This window comes from Notothenia rossii (assembly GCF_949606895.1).
Source record: "Notothenia rossii genome assembly, chromosome: 3".
In the NCBI taxonomy this organism is placed as follows: domain Eukaryota; kingdom Metazoa; phylum Chordata; class Actinopteri; order Perciformes; family Nototheniidae; genus Notothenia; species Notothenia rossii.
Window position 1 is genome coordinate 2,327,571 of NC_136901.1, and position 16,832 is coordinate 2,344,402.

A 16,832-nucleotide genomic window follows, 5' to 3' on the forward strand; every position below is an offset into this window, starting at 1 on the left:
GTGTCTCAGTGTCTTGTGTTGTGTGCCTTTTGGGAAATGGACTGTATTTAAATATCTCTTTACATACTATGAGTCATTCTTCCATTCACACCTCATACCACTTGCTGTAGGGAAGCTAACACACACACACACACACACACACACACACACACACACACACACACACACACACAGTTGGTCATTGGGCTGGGATCGAACCAGCCACAGTCACTCTGTAGTTGCCTTTTGCAAATGTTTACACAACCACTTCTAAGTATGTATATCTTGTTTTGCATTTATTGTAGGTGTTCCTTTAAAAAATATATATATTTGCTCCTATTTCTCTATTTAATTCACACCAAAGACCTGAAGCTTGAAGACCTACTTGGCAATAAACCAAATTCCTAGTAGATCTCCATGGAGACCCTCCTCCCCCTCCACCTAACAGAGATTTGGTGTTAATGAGTATCAGAGTCCTAGACACACACACACACACGCACACGCACACGCACACACGCACACACGAACTAAAACTAAAACTATTCTCTGTTTACCTTGTTGCCCGTGACCTAAATGAGGCTGAGATGTGTGCAGGTCGGGGTTATACATTATCCAGGTGCCGGACAAGGGGTTATTGATGTGTGGCGGAGCGCGTTTGCATACTGATTTCCACGGCTGAATTATTGACTAAGGTTACTCCCAGTTTAAGGACAACAAAGCTGGTTACCATAGAGTTTGGAGGGAGTATAACTACCGGAGGAGTCTCAACTCCAACAAGCAGATTCCTCGAGCAGATCCTCAATCAGCAGCAGGAATTTCTAATCATGGTGAGCTTCTACAGTTTTACACATTTTAACGACATGCTTGTTGCTTTCTTGCTTGAATATAAAGTAGGAATCTGTCATTTAAAAGCTGTGTCGCAGATCATTTAATCCTAATTCTAATTTCTCTTCTCTTTGTTGTGCAGCGTGAATGCCTTTCAATCCATGTTGGTCAGGCCGGCGTGCAAATGGGTAATGCATGCTGGGAGCTCTATTGTCTGGAGCACGGCATCCAGCCGGACGGCCAGATGCCGAGCGACAAGACCATCGGGGGGGGAGACGACTCCTTCAACACCTTCTTCAGCGAGACTGGAGCTGGGAAACACGTTCCTAGAGCCGTGTTTGTGGACCTGGAGCCCACGGTCATCGGTACGGTCGTTATTTTCAAATGCAAAGGTGCACTGTAGGTTAAACAGAAGTTGAGAGCTCCTGATTATATCCTTTCTGTTTTTTGTTTACAGATGAAGTCCGCACAGGAACCTACCGGCAGCTCTTCCACCCGGAGCAGCTGATCACTGGAAAGGAAGATGCAGCCAACAACTACGCCCGCGGGCACTACACCATCGGAAAGGAGATCATCGACTTGGTTCTGGACAGGACTCGTAAACTGGTGAGTTTTTAAGCCAAAGCTTTGTGACTCTAGTTTATATCTAATAATAAACTAATTATATTGTTTTGTTTTCCTGCAGGCCGACCAGTGCACAGGGCTCCAGGGTTTCCTCATCTTCCACTCCTTCGGAGGGGGAACCGGCTCTGGCTTCACCTCCCTGCTGATGGAGCGTCTCTCCGTCGACTACGGGAAGAAGTCCAAGCTTGAGTTTGCCATCTATCCGGCTCCTCAAGTGTCCACGGCTGTGGTGGAGCCCTACAACTCCATCCTGACCACCCACACCACCCTGGAGCATTCTGACTGTGCCTTCATGGTGGACAACGAGGCCATCTACGACATCTGCCGCAGGAACCTGGACATCGAGCGGCCGACCTACACCAACCTCAACAGGCTGATCGGACAGATCGTCTCCTCCATCACCGCCTCCCTGCGCTTCGACGGCGCCTTGAACGTGGATCTGACGGAGTTCCAGACCAACCTGGTGCCCTACCCTCGAATCCACTTCCCTCTGGCCACCTACGCCCCGGTTATCTCTGCAGAGAAGGCCTACCACGAGCAGCTGTCAGTCGCAGAAATCACCAACGCCTGCTTCGAGCCCGCCAACCAGATGGTGAAATGTGACCCTCGCCACGGGAAATACATGGCCTGCTGTCTCCTGTACCGCGGAGACGTTGTTCCCAAAGAGGTGAACTCCGCCATCGCCACCATCAAAACCAAGCGCACCATCCAGTTTGTGGACTGGTGTCCCACTGGCTTCAAGGTGGGCATCAACTACCAGCCCCCCACCGTGGTTCCTGGAGGAGACCTGGCCAAGGTGCAGAGGGCGGTGTGCATGCTGAGCAACACCACCGCCATCGCAGAGGCCTGGGCGCGCCTGGACCACAAGTTCGACCTGATGTACGCCAAGAGGGCCTTCGTGCACTGGTACGTGGGAGAGGGGATGGAGGAGGGGGAGTTCTCCGAGGCCAGAGAGGACATGGCCGCCCTGGAGAAGGACTACGAGGAGGTGGGCACCGACAGCGTGGGGGACGAAGGAGAAGAAGGGGAGGAATACTAAGGCGTTAAACATCTTCAGTCAAGCCACAATTGTACTTCAAATGTCACAAAACTGTAACAGAATATAAAATAAAGCTAATATGGTAAGCATCTTTGTGTTTCATGTGTGCTACCAGAAAGGGTCATGTCTTTAACAATGAGAAGCCGAGCAGGAATGTTGCATCCCCCCCTTCCCCTTTTATATGTGCTGACGTTTAGTTTCTCACACCAGCTATTTGTTCTGCTGTCTCTGCTAAGAGCAGCGGCCAACAGAGAGGGAAAAAGTAGACCTGAGAAAAGAGTAACTAGGGAGACTAAATGAAGTGGTTTGTTGTTACATCTCCAGGGTTACCTGCAGGCGCAGAGGTGAAACCAATACCAGCCATTTATCTGAAAACAATAGAGTACGTTTATATGAACACAATGGGTCTGATCACTAACTGGGACTTACTCAAGTGTTTCTCTCTCAATACGGAAAATACCATCTCTGGGGTCTGAACAAAACAATGCATATTACATCATTTTAGGGTTAGCAGGTTTATAAGGCAATGTGATGAACAAATACCCATGCACCTGTTGAAGAAGTCACACTACTAGCACATCTCTGTAAGGACACACTTTGTTAACATCTAACTGTGGGTATTTCATTGCATGCATCCAGCTCCTTTCTATTTATTTGGTGTAGTAAAACCCATTGGAGCTCTCAAAAGTCAAATACTGCTCTAATGCAGAGGAAGTCTGTTACCTTTGCATTGCAGATGGATCTTAACCAAAGTGCTGATGCAACGGTGACCTGTAACAAAAGCCTGTTCAGGTCACCCAGGAGGTATTTGTTTTCTTACCTCTGCCAGATAAACACTGAGGCTCCAACATTTTAACAGAATATTAAATGTAAACACTGCTCCATGACAGAATGTCTTCATGCTTGCAATATATTTTAGTTTGGTGAAAGCAAGGTCCTATCCAACAGCAGGCAAAATGTTTTTTAAGATGTCCTTTATTTAGTTTGAACCCCCCTGCTCACTGCACAGCAGCAGAAGCGAGCAGGTCTTTCATTTAACATGTGTAATTGGAGGAGGGGGGGTGCTGTTATGGGTCATATGTCAAAGCCTCTCTGCCATTGTCGCTGGCTACTCGTTTGTGTAAGAACAGCTGTTGTTCCTCCGATCCGAGCACAGCAGTTGATCTTTTTTTCGTGCTCCCCCTCCTCACCTTTCATCATGTTTGCGCTCATGCAGCGTCTCCAGTTACCACAACAGAAAGAGGCTGTTGCCAGGTGATGCCGTGCTATAAAGCCGCTTGGCTGCAGCGCTAACGTACACAACATCCCCAGCCACTCATCTCAGGTGAACGAGGGACTGCTACAAAGACAACATGGTGAGGACTTCTTTATTTTAAAGTTTAGGCAACACACCCGAAAAAACGTAACATGAGTTATACGGAATGCTCCTCAGAAAGACACTGATAGTGGTGTGTGTTCGGCCACAATATCTAAAAGAGGCAGTTTGTGCAAAATCATTGGGTTGCACGGTAGGACTCATTAATGCCGTAGAGGTATTGGGGAATTTTGTCAATGTTTCATCCACTTACAGGAAGTTAGACGCACTCTTTGTAGCTTTTAAAATGTTCCTGGTATCCGATTGGGACATACTGTTTGTTTAGTTTGGTATCTCTGGAGCGTGGCTTGGTTACTAGGTGTCAACAGCTCCTCTTTAGGGGAAATACCACTTAGCACTGGGATAAATTCACTTAATGACTTTGTTTGCTGAAGCTACCTTGGCTGGTTTAATTTTCTTCAGTTAAATAATGCATCTCATCCTCGTGTAGCTGACTTTAACGTAAGTTTGTTAATTCTCTTGCACTATTTTATCGGTTTACTTGTCTTATTTGTATAGGTCCTATATATATTCATGTTGCATTGTTGGAGGTGACTTCAGTTTTTCATTACCATATCTATACTGTAGCTAATGTGTACTACAATAAAGCCTTGAAGCGTGAATCTTAATGAGTTTTTATGGTATGCAGGAAGTTATTGACATCTGATCCACTTTCTCTTGCAGCGTGAATGCATCTCCGTCCACATTGGCCAAGCTGGAGCTCAGATAGGCAATGCATGCTGGGAGCTCTACTGTCTGGAGCACGGCATCCAGCCGGACGGTCAGATGCCGAGCGACAAGACCATCGGGGGGGGAGACGACTCCTTCAACACCTTCTTCAGCGAGACTGGAGCTGGGAAACACGTTCCCAGAGCCGTGTTTGTGGACCTGGAGCCCACGGTCATCGGTACCATCATCAGATCCTTTTCTTGAGACTTTTAAAATACAAAAAGTATGCCACCCCATCCATTTTTATGTTGAATTTCTTTCCATTTACAGATGAAGTCCGCACAGGAACCTACCGGCAGCTCTTCCACCCGGAGCAGCTGATCACTGGAAAGGAAGATGCAGCCAACAACTACGCCCGCGGGCACTACACCATCGGAAAGGAGATCATCGACCTGGTTCTGGACAGGACTCGTAAACTGGTGAGTTTTTAAGCAACTACTTCCTATTTGAGTTTATTCAAGTCAGTCACAGAGTCATGATGAATTGTTTTCCTGCAGGCCGACCAGTGCACAGGGCTCCAGGGTTTCCTCATCTTCCACTCCTTCGGAGGGGGAACCGGCTCTGGCTTCACCTCCCTGCTGATGGAGCGTCTCTCTGTCGACTACGGGAAGAAGTCCAAGCTTGAGTTTGCCATCTATCCGGCTCCTCAAGTGTCCACGGCTGTGGTGGAGCCCTACAACTCCATCCTGACCACCCACACCACCCTGGAGCACTCTGACTGTGCCTTCATGGTGGACAACGAGGCCATCTACGACATCTGCCGCAGGAACCTGGACATCGAGCGGCCGACCTACACCAACCTCAACAGGCTGATCGGACAGATCGTCTCCTCCATCACCGCCTCCCTGCGCTTCGACGGCGCCTTGAACGTGGATCTGACGGAGTTCCAGACCAACCTGGTGCCCTACCCTCGAATCCACTTCCCTCTGGCCACCTACGCCCCGGTTATCTCTGCAGAGAAGGCCTACCACGAGCAGCTGTCAGTCGCAGAAATCACCAACGCCTGCTTCGAGCCCGCCAACCAGATGGTGAAATGTGACCCTCGCCACGGGAAATACATGGCCTGCTGTCTCCTGTACCGCGGAGACGTTGTTCCCAAAGATGTGAACTCCGCCATCGCCACCATCAAAACCAAGCGCACCATCCAGTTTGTGGACTGGTGTCCCACTGGCTTCAAGGTGGGCATCAACTACCAGCCCCCCACCGTGGTTCCTGGAGGAGACCTGGCCAAGGTGCAGAGGGCGGTGTGCATGCTGAGCAACACCACCGCCATCGCAGAGGCCTGGGCGCGCCTGGACCACAAGTTCGACCTGATGTACGCCAAGAGGGCCTTCGTGCACTGGTACGTGGGAGAGGGGATGGAGGAGGGGGAGTTCTCCGAGGCCAGAGAGGACATGGCCGCCCTGGAGAAGGACTACGAGGAGGTGGGCACCGACAGCGTGGGGGAGGAGGACGAAGGAGAAGAGTACTGAGTCACTGAAACACCTGCAGCTCGCTGAAGTAATACTGGACTCCATCATTTGGTTCATTCATTCTTTCCAGTTAGCTACAACATGTTTGTGCAAAATAAACAAACATACTTAAGTACTTATTTTGTGCTGTGTTTACTACAAAAAGGTGGCAGTTTTATAATTTTTGAGCTCTAAATAGACGTAATTTTGACAAAAAAGTCTAATCTAATTGATGGATTACTTGTTTAATATCTGACCATCCTTCAAAACTCAAATGATTTTCATTTAAAAACACACATACACAGTATCATGTTGAAACCAGTGACAGTTTAGTATTTGAATCCCCTAACAGCTGTAACATGTAAAGTGTTTCCCCCGCTCTGTCTGGCCCAGAAGAAGATTTAAGCTCCATTGTGAATTTGGGGATCATTGATTAAAATCGTATTTAATTTCTGTACTCAGGGGCTGGTGGGACAAAGTCTGGACCAGGCTAAATCCTGGAGTCCTCAGATGTGTGGGAGGGAATATGATATATAACACCTCATCCTGCAGGTGCTTCTTTAGAAATAAAATGTGGTAATGTGATGATTGCAGAATCAGTCCTTCTTTGTTGATATAAATTCTCTCTGGATCTTCAGCCATGCAGCAAACACAACCAAACCATGCTCCCAGTTCCTCTCAGAGTCCTGCCTACTATCTCTGTAAAGCGACTTTGAGCTCCTGTAAAAGCGCTAACAAAATAAATCTATTATTATTATTATTATTATTATTATTAACAAGTCACACAATACTGTCTGGCTAATGGCAATAGGCTAATTGTCATAGTAAAAGGGATATATCCAAGTGTCCCAAAGCACTTTAGAAATAACTGTTACTGCCAGAACCAGAGAAGAGTTACATGTATTTTTGTAACTAATTAAAGATACAAGTAGAGTTTAAAATACTGCTCTCAGAAACAATGTATTCATTTATAGCCCAACGTTGGTATACACTGTGAACAAACTAAACATGATGATGGCACTCCATGACTCCATGACCCCATGACCTCATGACCCCGCCCCCTCTGTTGGTCAGAGACGCTTCTTAGGTACAGTCAGCTGGCCGCTCGGATGACACATGCGCATCAGCTCAGTAACCGCACGCGCCGACGAGATGTACACAGAAGAGAGACTGGAGGGAATAAACAGCGATAACTGGAGTTTCCTGTAACTTAAAAGGTCAGTCAAAGGCTGAGCTCACTCACAAACAAAGAATCAAACAAACAAACAAACAAACAAACAAAGAAGCAAATATGCAAACACACACACCGCTTTTCCTATTAGCTAGCAGCTATGCTAATGGCTAATATAGTTGTCCTTCCGGTTGACAGGCTCTGATGTCCACACTTCAAACATGATTCTCGATTAGTTTTCTCTTTCTTTAACCTGCTTTCAGAGGATACATCTACAGCTTAATATATAACACACTTGATTATATTTTAATGTTCTTTAAGGTATTAAATACATATAAGTGAAGTAAAAGTACAAAGTAGCAAAACATTGAAATACTCAAGTAAAGTAATGGTAGACATAATCAATAAAAGAAGGAACCCATGATGTGCCAGCTGTGCCTAGGCCTGTCACTATAATTAATTTTGTTGGACGATACATTTTCTTGGAAATTATTGCGATAAACGATAATATTGTCGGCACTGTTTTGACCATTATAGACCACTGTCATAATGATAATATATGATAATAATTCAAGTACATCCTTTCAAAAAGAACTTTGTAATGCACATTCAACATTGAAAATGAAATAATATTAAAAGATATCAATTATATATAATAAATAAAACAAATTAATTAAATTATAAAAAGATTATTAAATCACAGTCAACCAAAACAATACATGAAATAGACTCAGGCTGGAAAACAGAGCTCTCTCTATCTATCTATATAAATAAATATAATGAGCGCACATTGTCTCACAAGCAAAAAAACCCTCCTTAAAACAACAGTCAAATGTACTCTGTCCAAACAAAGACCCAGGTGCCTCAACAGGCCATATCCAAATCTGTATTTCAAAGTTTTCGAGCAAGGAATATGGAATGCCGTTTAAGCCAAAATGAAATAAATACATAAATAATTAAATCAATACATATATATTTATATATATATATATATATATATATATAAATATGCCTATGATATAAATAAATAAGGCAATAAATATATATAAATGTACATTTAAATACACATTTATTTATTTCTTGGGACTTTTATTTCATAATGCCACATTTATTTATTTCAGGGGACTTGTATTTCCTAATGACACATTACATTTCCATTTCTAATATTCAAATGAACGGGGCGTGGTTAGCTCACAGATCGAGACCAAAGCAACAGCACCACAACACTGACTCTTGTTTCACACTCCAGTACTCTTTGCCAACCGCCAATGAACCAAACCGGTTCAAGAACCGTTCTTGTGCTTTTCTGGTGCTTAACTGGTTCTTCTCTGTTTCTGCCCCTTTTCCACCAAACTGGCTCCAGAGCCAGTTTCGGGCTACAATCAATCAATCAACAACTTTATTAATCCCGCAAGGGGCAATTGGTTACAGCTTGATTTAGCTCTGGTTTTTCCTGTTTCAGCCGCAGCGGACCGGTTCTTAGCTGCCCCCACTCGTCTGCACGGCAAGAACCACGCTCACGTCGGAGGGGCCGAGATTAACCTGAGCCATAACAGTTCATGGCGAGTACGGCAAATGAATGTTGTAACAAGCAGTAGTGCTGAGCAAAGTGACTAGAACGCAACCACACACTTATTAAAAAAACACACTTTCTAAAGTCAGGCAACACTAACCAGGCTTCGTGTGGTTCTGTTTATTTGCACCTTACTTTGACCATCCGTTCACTGTTATTGATCATTGTGGAGAGAGGCAAACGTTTTGTTTTGTATTATAACAGCCATCGAATGGAATCAATACATGGGCTGCACAGGTTGTCATGACAATCACAAGTAGAATCATAATGAAAAATATGCCGGTACAGGGGTAGACATTAAGGGTAAAATGCCATTGGCCCTCCGGGCCGGTGGAATTGTATTATCACTGGCCCCACCATTGTAACCACTGGCCCGGAGCATTTGTCCAAAAAAGACTCATAATGAAGAAATTAACACATTTGTTGCAATAGTAATTTATGCACTAACTACATTACTACTTGTACTACAACATTTGAATCATCAGTTCTTCCTCATTTCCCTCAATTGTTCATATTTGGTTTATTAAAATAATGATATTGTGGTCATTGTTAAAAAATGTCTGATATTATTATGAGTATTATTATTTGTATAATGCGCTTTCTGCCTTCCAGTCATTAGGAGTTAGAAATGTAATGGCTATGTAATAGATTAGATTAGAACTGCTGGGACATTTCCCTATAGCCAATACCTTTATAGACCCTCCAGAAAAACGCAGGCAAAAATCCTTGATTATGCGATTAAACATGCAGGGTTTTTATGTGATTTTATGTGGTGAAATTGCGGAAAGTTGCGAAAAATAATAGATTTTTTTTTAAATATTGGGCTGTCTTATTTATTCTCTCTCACACACAACCTGCCACTAACGTTAAACCCCTTTCCTATTCAATTAAACACATTCAATGTTTATTTATTGTAAAAGCAATTGGCTAATTTAATCACACTCTCTCTCTCTCTCACACACACACACACACACACACACACACACACACACACACACACACACACACACACACACACACACACACACACACACACACACACACACACACACACACACACACACACACACACACACACACACACACACACACACACACACACACACACACTTCTGCGTCTCATTCTGTTTTCATTTACTCGTTCGTTATCTGACCAGCTTCAATCTTGTAGGCTACTCACTTCGTTTCTTGTAGCCCTCGAAAGGGTTTTGGAGGTTGATGCCTCGGTGAACGTGAGTTGTTTGGCTTTCTTGTCCGCAGCAGCAGAAAGCATTTTCGAATGTTTGAATGAATCAAAGTGGTTCTTCACCGTTGATTTTCTCTTATGCTCCAACACACAGTTGCACGGGGTGCAGAATAGTTTCGCCCCACCTTCGTGAAAGACATCGGGGTGCTGCTTTGCCCGGTCTTTAGCAGAAATGTTCGTCGGTAAATGAGATAGATCAGATTTTTTCATCTTGGTGTTTTCTCTCTCGTGTGAGTTCCACACGTTCACTCTACGGCAGTGGTTCTCAACTGGTCGGGCCTCGGGATCCACTTTTTCCTTAGTCAATACATCGCGACCCAACATTTTGAACCACTCAAATCTATTCAACAAAAAATCCTGCAGTAATATATACGCTTTGCAGCATACAATATTAATTAAAGTGAAGTACAGTGCATATCCCTTATATCCCTTCACAGAACTAAATAATGCTTTTAAATAAGGTTTAATGAGATGATGGAATCAAAGCTGAATTGTATAACATAAAAAGGCACACATGCTGAAAACCTAACCCCAGCAGGGGTCCCCCAGAAGATTTTTAGAAATACTAACATATAAACTACCCATTCCGGTACACTCTGAGAAGAAAATAAATAGATGTATTACGAAATATTAATAAAAAGTTATGCCATTGTTTGTTTTTCATTTTGTTCTGACATCTGAACTTGCTGCTCCACACAGAGAGAAGAGCAAAGAGGAGATAGTGTGAAATACTTTAAATTGTGGGTAAGGGTTCTGTGATCTGTCAATCATCAAACCGGGGGTCATATTTCATTATGTGTTTATTTTTATCTGAAGTTGTACCCATGGGTGTATAAAGAATAGTTCTACCGCAAAGTTATTCTCCGTGGGGACTTCCGGCAACAATCTTGATTCTGATTGGCCAGAAGACTCGAAAAAACATCAGCAAAGATATTTTATTGAGAAGATGGTTATGGTCTCCGGTACTTTTCAGTCCAACGCCTACTGCATGCACAACGTTAGAAAATCGGGCCTTCAAAATAAAACGTTGACTTTTATTTTTTTAATTTAAATTTTTTTCACTCACACATCTGCGACGGTCGCGACCTACCAGTTGAGAACCACTGCTCTACGGTGTTGTTTACCTTCTGTGATGCGCGAGCTGATGACGTCGCGTCATCATCATCACTACTTCACGTCAAGACGAGTTAACTTTTTTTCTTCTCAACTTTGTGGAAAAATGCGGGGATTATGCGCCCTTTTGATAAATATGCGGCCTTTTAAAAATCTGCGCCATTTTGCTGATTATGCGGTAAATTCTGCGATCGCGTTTTTCTGGAGGGTCTACCTTTATATTTTCTACTCTTCACTTGACTTGTCAGCATAGGTCGGCATTGATGTACAGAGCTGACAGAAGACCCTGTTTATATTGGCATCATATTGAGAGGTGCAGTGACGCGTCCTAAAACCAGGAAGTAAGCTGCTAGTTCCCTCGACAACAAGCAATGGGATCTCTCCACAGGTTTGAAATAAGGTCTGTGGAAAACAAACCTGTTTGATAAATGCACGTTGTTCCACATGTCTACCCTACTTTTATCATTTTCGAATCATAAATCTAGTCGATAGATTATAAAAGGGTTTTAGGACGCGTCACTGCACCACTAGAAGCCAACTCCATCGATCAAGCTGGCTGAAACTTTCTCTCCCTCTTCTTCTCATGCTCCCTGTCACTCTCCTTTAACTCCTCCCGTGACTTTCTTTTATTTGAAGATAGTTTTTTGCCCGGCGCTTGGCCGATTACCGCTGGTATTAAAAACATTTTGGCGAATGGTTAGGTGGCGCGATAGTCTGTAGTGAAGGAGCGGGCTATGTTGTAGCGTTAATAAACGAAACAATTTAACTAAATTGCTTGTCAAAATACCAATACCACGGGAAACATTTTTTTTTTTTAAACCAATATTTTTAGTGGCCCGAGCGGGCAAGTGCAAAGTACGTTATGCTGGCCCGGGGTGTCTAAATAGTGCTTCCGGGCCAGCGGCCATTTATAATGTCGAGCCCTGCGGTAAAATGTGCCTGTAGAAAACGGCTTATGCCACAATAGGAAAGCAACAAGTAGTCAAGGTAATCAGATTAGCCTTTTAATGGCTTTTCATATAAATCTGAAGACTCTCTTTATTTTGTGTTGCAGTGTTTGGAGGGTTGCAGGTGGACTGTTTACACAGCCGTGGGAACTAAGGAAGTCTTAAGGTGTGTGTCTTTTTTATTTTATTCCTGATTCATAATATCGATTATACTATTCTCCACTTTCTAGTGTTACCGGAAATGATTATGATCATATTATTTTCTGTTTCTTTTTGAAAGCAGAGCTACAGCTGTCCTATGTTTGCTTTTTGGTGGGAGGATCATGGCTTCTTGAGTTCCGTTTTTATGAAAAGCGTAGGATTCTTAAACTCACTTAAGGTTGTTGAACACACACACACACTGATATTTTCCACAAACTATGCTATGACTTTTTTTCTGGTATTTTTGACATCTATGACTTTTTTCTGATATTTTCATTCTATAGTCAGTACCTACCAGGGGCGGACTGGCCATTGGGAATACCAGGAGCCTCCCCGGTGGGCCGGTGCTGTGCGTGGGCCGGAGGGCCCAAAAAAAAAAAAGTAATTTAAAAAAAAAAAGATTCTTTCTTTGCCGAAATCCTACCGGCCCACATTTGTAAATGTTCCGGCCACTCCCTGGAGGGGTGTGGCCGTTGGCAGTTGCTTACAGATGGATAAACAAGCTCCAAAGCGTAAAGGCGTTTTTGTATAGTTTGTGTATACAGTATTCAGTATTGTAGCGAGCCCTGGGTTCAGAGAGAGAAGCTTGCATGGCCGATACAGGCCGTGCATTAAGTGGGCCTGTCTGTCAATTAATCCCCGGGCCACTTGTTCCCCCCAGTCCGACCCTGGTACCTACTATACTGACTTTATGGTGTCTTTTTCTTATTTTCTCCCCACAGGACTGCGTGGACATTCATCTGACATCAATGAAGACGGTGGCTTATGGAGTCTCTGAAGAACTTACGGTACTATACCATGACGGTTTTCTCATATTTCCAACGTACTACACTATGACTATTTTCCAACATAGTCATAGTGTACTATGCTATTTGTATTTACATTGTGGACATGCTATACTACATGTCGTTTTTCCTGGATCTTTAGACACACTAAACCAGAACATTTTTCTGATATTTTCCACATACTGACTTCATGGTGTCTTTTCTTCTCCCCACAGGACTGCCTGGACATTGATCTGACATCACTTACGGTACTATACTATGACTTTTTATGATATTGTCGACTATGTCGTTTTTTCAGATATTTTCTAAATACTATTCTTTGTTGATTTTTTGCATTTTTATATTTCAGTCAGACAACTGACGTGTTTCTTTGACATGTTTATTAGAAGCAGCATATAGTTTGAGTTTGGCATCAGGCTCGGCCTCATCACTCCACAGATGTACATAGAACATTGAGTGATGATCAGATAACTCCCCTGAGCCTACAGGTGGAGCTGGGGTGGAGCTGGGGGGGTGTTGGGGTGGAGCTGGGGTGGAAGATGGGGTGGAGCTGGGGCGGAGCTGGGGTGGAAGCCGGGGTGGAGCTGGGGTGGAAGCCGGGGTGGAGCTGGGGTGGAAGCCGGGGTGGAGCTGGGGTGGAAGCCGGGGTGGAGCTGGGGTGGAGCTGGGGTGGAGCTGGGGCGGAAGCCGGGGTGGAGCTGGATGGAAGATGGGGTGGAGCTGGGGTGGAGCTGGGGGGGTGTTGGGGGGGAGCTGGGATGGAGCTGGGGGGGAGCTGGGATGGAGCTGGGGCGAAGCTGGGGCGGAGCTGGGGGGGAGCTGGGGTGGAGCTGGGATGGAGCTGGGGTGGAGCTGGGGGGGAGCTGGGGGGGCAGGCGAGCAGCAGCAGCAGCAGTAGCAGCAGCAGCAGTAGCAGCAGCAGCAGCAGCAGTAGTAGCAGCAGCAGCAGCAGCAGCAGCAGCAGCAGCAGCAGCAGCAGCAGTAGCAGTAGCAGCAGCAGTAGCAGCAGCAGCAGCAGCAGCAGCAGCAGCAGCAGCAGCAGCAGCAGTAGCAGTAGCAGTAGCAGTAGCAGCAGCAGTAGCATAGCGAGTCATGGTGTCTTTTTCTTCTTTTCCTGGAACACCGAGTGCAAGTACATCTGACATCACCGAAGACGGTGGCTTCTGGAGTTTCTGAAGAACTTACGGTACTATACCGACTGTTTATGATATTTTCGACATACTGTACGATGTTTTTTTTTTATTTCTCTTCTGACATTACTATATTATACTATGTCATTTTTTATTAAAATGTTTCACCCTAATTTTTTATAAAACTTCTTTACTGTGTAGTTTTTTTCTGGCATTTTCAATCTACTATTTAGACTTTTTTCATTTTTTGATATACTATACTGACTTCATGGTGTCTTTTTCTTCTTTTCTCCCCACAGGACTGCGAGGACAATCGTCTGACATCAAGGAAGACGGTGGCTTCTGGAGTTTCTGAAGAACTTACGGTACTATACCGACTGTTTATGATATTTTCGACATACAATGTTTTCTTTTTTTCATTTTTCCTGTCGATTCAAATGTTTTGAAATGTTTCAAAATGCTATATTATGACTTTTCTGTCATCGTTATCATCATACTATACTACGCCTTGTTTCTACGCACTAAACCGTGCCTTATTTCCACGTTAAATACGATGTTTTCTCCGACATTGGTTAGGGTTATGACTTTTTTGTCATTTTTTTCAAAATGCTATATTATGACTTTTGGGTCATTTTTAACGAAATAAAATACCACGCCTGGTATCTACACACTATACCGTGCCTTATCATGGCATAAAATAATTTATTTTATTTTTTTGTTGCATTTTTTAAAAAGAATCGACATACTATACTATGTCGATTCAAATGTATTGACATTTTTTGAAATGCTATATTATGACTTTTCTGTCTTCCTTATCGACATACTATGCTACGCCTTGTTTCTACGCACTAAACCGTGCCTTATTTCCACATCAAATACGATGTTTTCATGGGTTAGGGTTAGCTGACTTCATGGTGTCTTTTTCTTCTTTTCTTCCCACAGAGAGTGAAGAGAGGACCCCCCCTCCCCCCCGCCACGCCATCAATTAAGACCCCGGCTGCCTATGCTTCTGAAAAACTTGTGGACGTTTTCAGCCTTGGGGACATATAGCAGACTTAGCAGCCTTGGGGAAGTATAGCAGACTTAACAGACTATCGATGTGGCTGCAGTGAGAGCCCACAGCCACTTAGCAGACTTAGCCGACTTGGGGCGGTGGCTGGGGTGCCGAGCGGCCCCCCCCAGCCACGTCAGCCCCCCCGACTTAGCAGACATAGCAGACTTAGCAGGCCTACAGACTTAGCAGACTATCGGCAGTGACTGCAGGCCCCTGCACAGGAGTGCAGGGAGAGCCGGCAGCCACCTATCGGCCGCTTATTAGACTTAGCAGACTTGGGGACGTTTAGCAGACTTGGGGACAAGGCTGCACTGCTATGTATGAATAAATCTGAATAAAGCAAAAGTTTCTTAAAATACATTTGTCTCCTTTGTTCATTTCCAGTTCCTAAGATAGTATCCTATTCACTACTCTCTTACTTCCTAACACTCCTTTCTTCTATTCCCTTAATTAGCATCCTATTAACCAATTAATGTATCCATTACCCCTTTATCCTTATCCATCTACTCTCTGCGACGTATAAGTCTCGAACCTGCAACCTCTGGTATACCAACCACCCTTCTATCTCCTTGAGCTATCAGACCTGATGACAGTCCTCTGCTTTTACTTGTATTTGAGTTCTTAGTTTTGAAGAAGACATCTTAAGTCTCTGCAACGTATAAGTCTCGAACCTGCAACCTCTGGTATACCAACCACCCTTCTATCTCCTTGAGCTATCAGACCTGATGACAGTCCTCCGCTTTTACTTGTATTTGAGTTCTTCGTTTTGAAGAAGACATCTTAAGTCTCTGCAACGTATAAGTCTCGAACCTGCAACCTCTGGTATACCAACCACCCTTCTATCTCCTTGAGCTATCAGACCTGATGACAGTCCTCTGCTTTTACTTGTATTTGACTTCTTCGTTTTGAAGAAGACATCTTAAATCTCCACCCGAGGTTTGAACTCACGTTCTCTGGTCTCCAAGACGGGTTCTTATCACAGTGAGCCATTCGGTGTGACACAGTTAGATGTTCCCTGGCATATGTGAGATTTTCATCTCAGGTTTGGACCTTCAAATACACAGCCCAGGCACCTCCTAGTGAATGATGCATCCTTTATTCTCGGTTTAACCTTGAAAGTGTGTTAGACAAAATAGTTTGGAGGTTAGAGACAAAGACTGTGACTCCATTACCTAACTATGAAACACGGTTCAAAATACATTTATTTTATTTTGCTATTGAATAGGCCCACCACAAACCAAGTGCTTTCTGAAATCACAATAATATTCTAGGCATTTTACTCACTTGAATCTGACAAATCCAGTCGAATAAAACAAAGAGGTGTTGCTTGTTTGAAGATTTGGAAGTTGTGTGAGTGTATGGCCAGAGGGCAGGACCTATAAACACATTTACTACCCAATAGCATTGTGAGGCTAAACAAAAGGACCTTTTGACTATGTCAATATAGTTTTAAAAAAACAAAACACTTACTGACTGTTTTAGGATAGCTTAAACAGATGTTGTAAAATAAGAACCGGGGGCCTTACAGTAACGTTGCACTAGATGGCAGCAAAGTGATTTTGATCTGAGAGAAGAACAAAACAAGATATCTCAATAAAATATACTTTGAAA

At 43.9% G+C, this 16,832-nt stretch overlaps 2 protein-coding genes and 2 long non-coding RNA genes across 6 annotated transcripts; all 4 read left to right on the top strand.

The window, feature by feature from the left end:
- Positions 1-203: 203 nt before the first annotated feature.
- On the top strand, positions 204-2,554 carry LOC307034311 (tubulin alpha-1A chain-like). Its single transcript, XM_079673084.1, has 4 exons — positions 204-806; positions 947-1,169; positions 1,262-1,410; positions 1,490-2,554. Exons 1-4 carry the CDS (start codon positions 804-806, stop codon positions 2,465-2,467), a joined length of 1,353 nt encoding a protein of 450 aa, XP_079529210.1. The 5' UTR covers positions 204-803; the 3' UTR covers positions 2,468-2,554.
- A 1,090-nt stretch (positions 2,555-3,644) lies between these two features.
- LOC307034312 (tubulin alpha-1D chain) lies at positions 3,645-6,062 on the top strand. Its single transcript, XM_079673085.1, has 4 exons — positions 3,645-3,822; positions 4,506-4,728; positions 4,821-4,969; positions 5,048-6,062. Exons 1-4 carry the CDS (start codon positions 3,820-3,822, stop codon positions 6,020-6,022), a joined length of 1,350 nt encoding a protein of 449 aa, XP_079529211.1. The 5' UTR covers positions 3,645-3,819; the 3' UTR covers positions 6,023-6,062.
- Positions 6,063-7,080: 1,018 nt separating this feature from the next.
- LOC307034439 lies at positions 7,081-13,534 on the top strand. 3 transcript variants are annotated; one of them, XR_013806908.1, is made up of 7 exons: positions 7,081-7,218; positions 8,635-8,734; positions 12,159-12,217; positions 12,332-12,430; positions 12,537-12,633; positions 12,975-13,040; positions 13,253-13,534. It is a non-coding gene; the product is annotated as an uncharacterized lncRNA (long non-coding RNA). The 3 variants fall into 3 exon arrangements; XR_013806909.1 differs by having other exon boundaries at positions 12,335-12,430; XR_013806910.1 differs by lacking the exon at positions 8,635-8,734 and having other exon boundaries at positions 12,335-12,430.
- Positions 13,535-14,058: 524 nt separating this feature from the next.
- On the top strand, positions 14,059-15,544 carry LOC307032281. Its single transcript, XR_013806213.1, has 3 exons — positions 14,059-14,223; positions 14,467-14,532; positions 15,110-15,544. It is a non-coding gene; the product is annotated as an uncharacterized lncRNA (long non-coding RNA).
- The last annotated feature ends 1,288 nt before the right edge of the window (positions 15,545-16,832 follow it).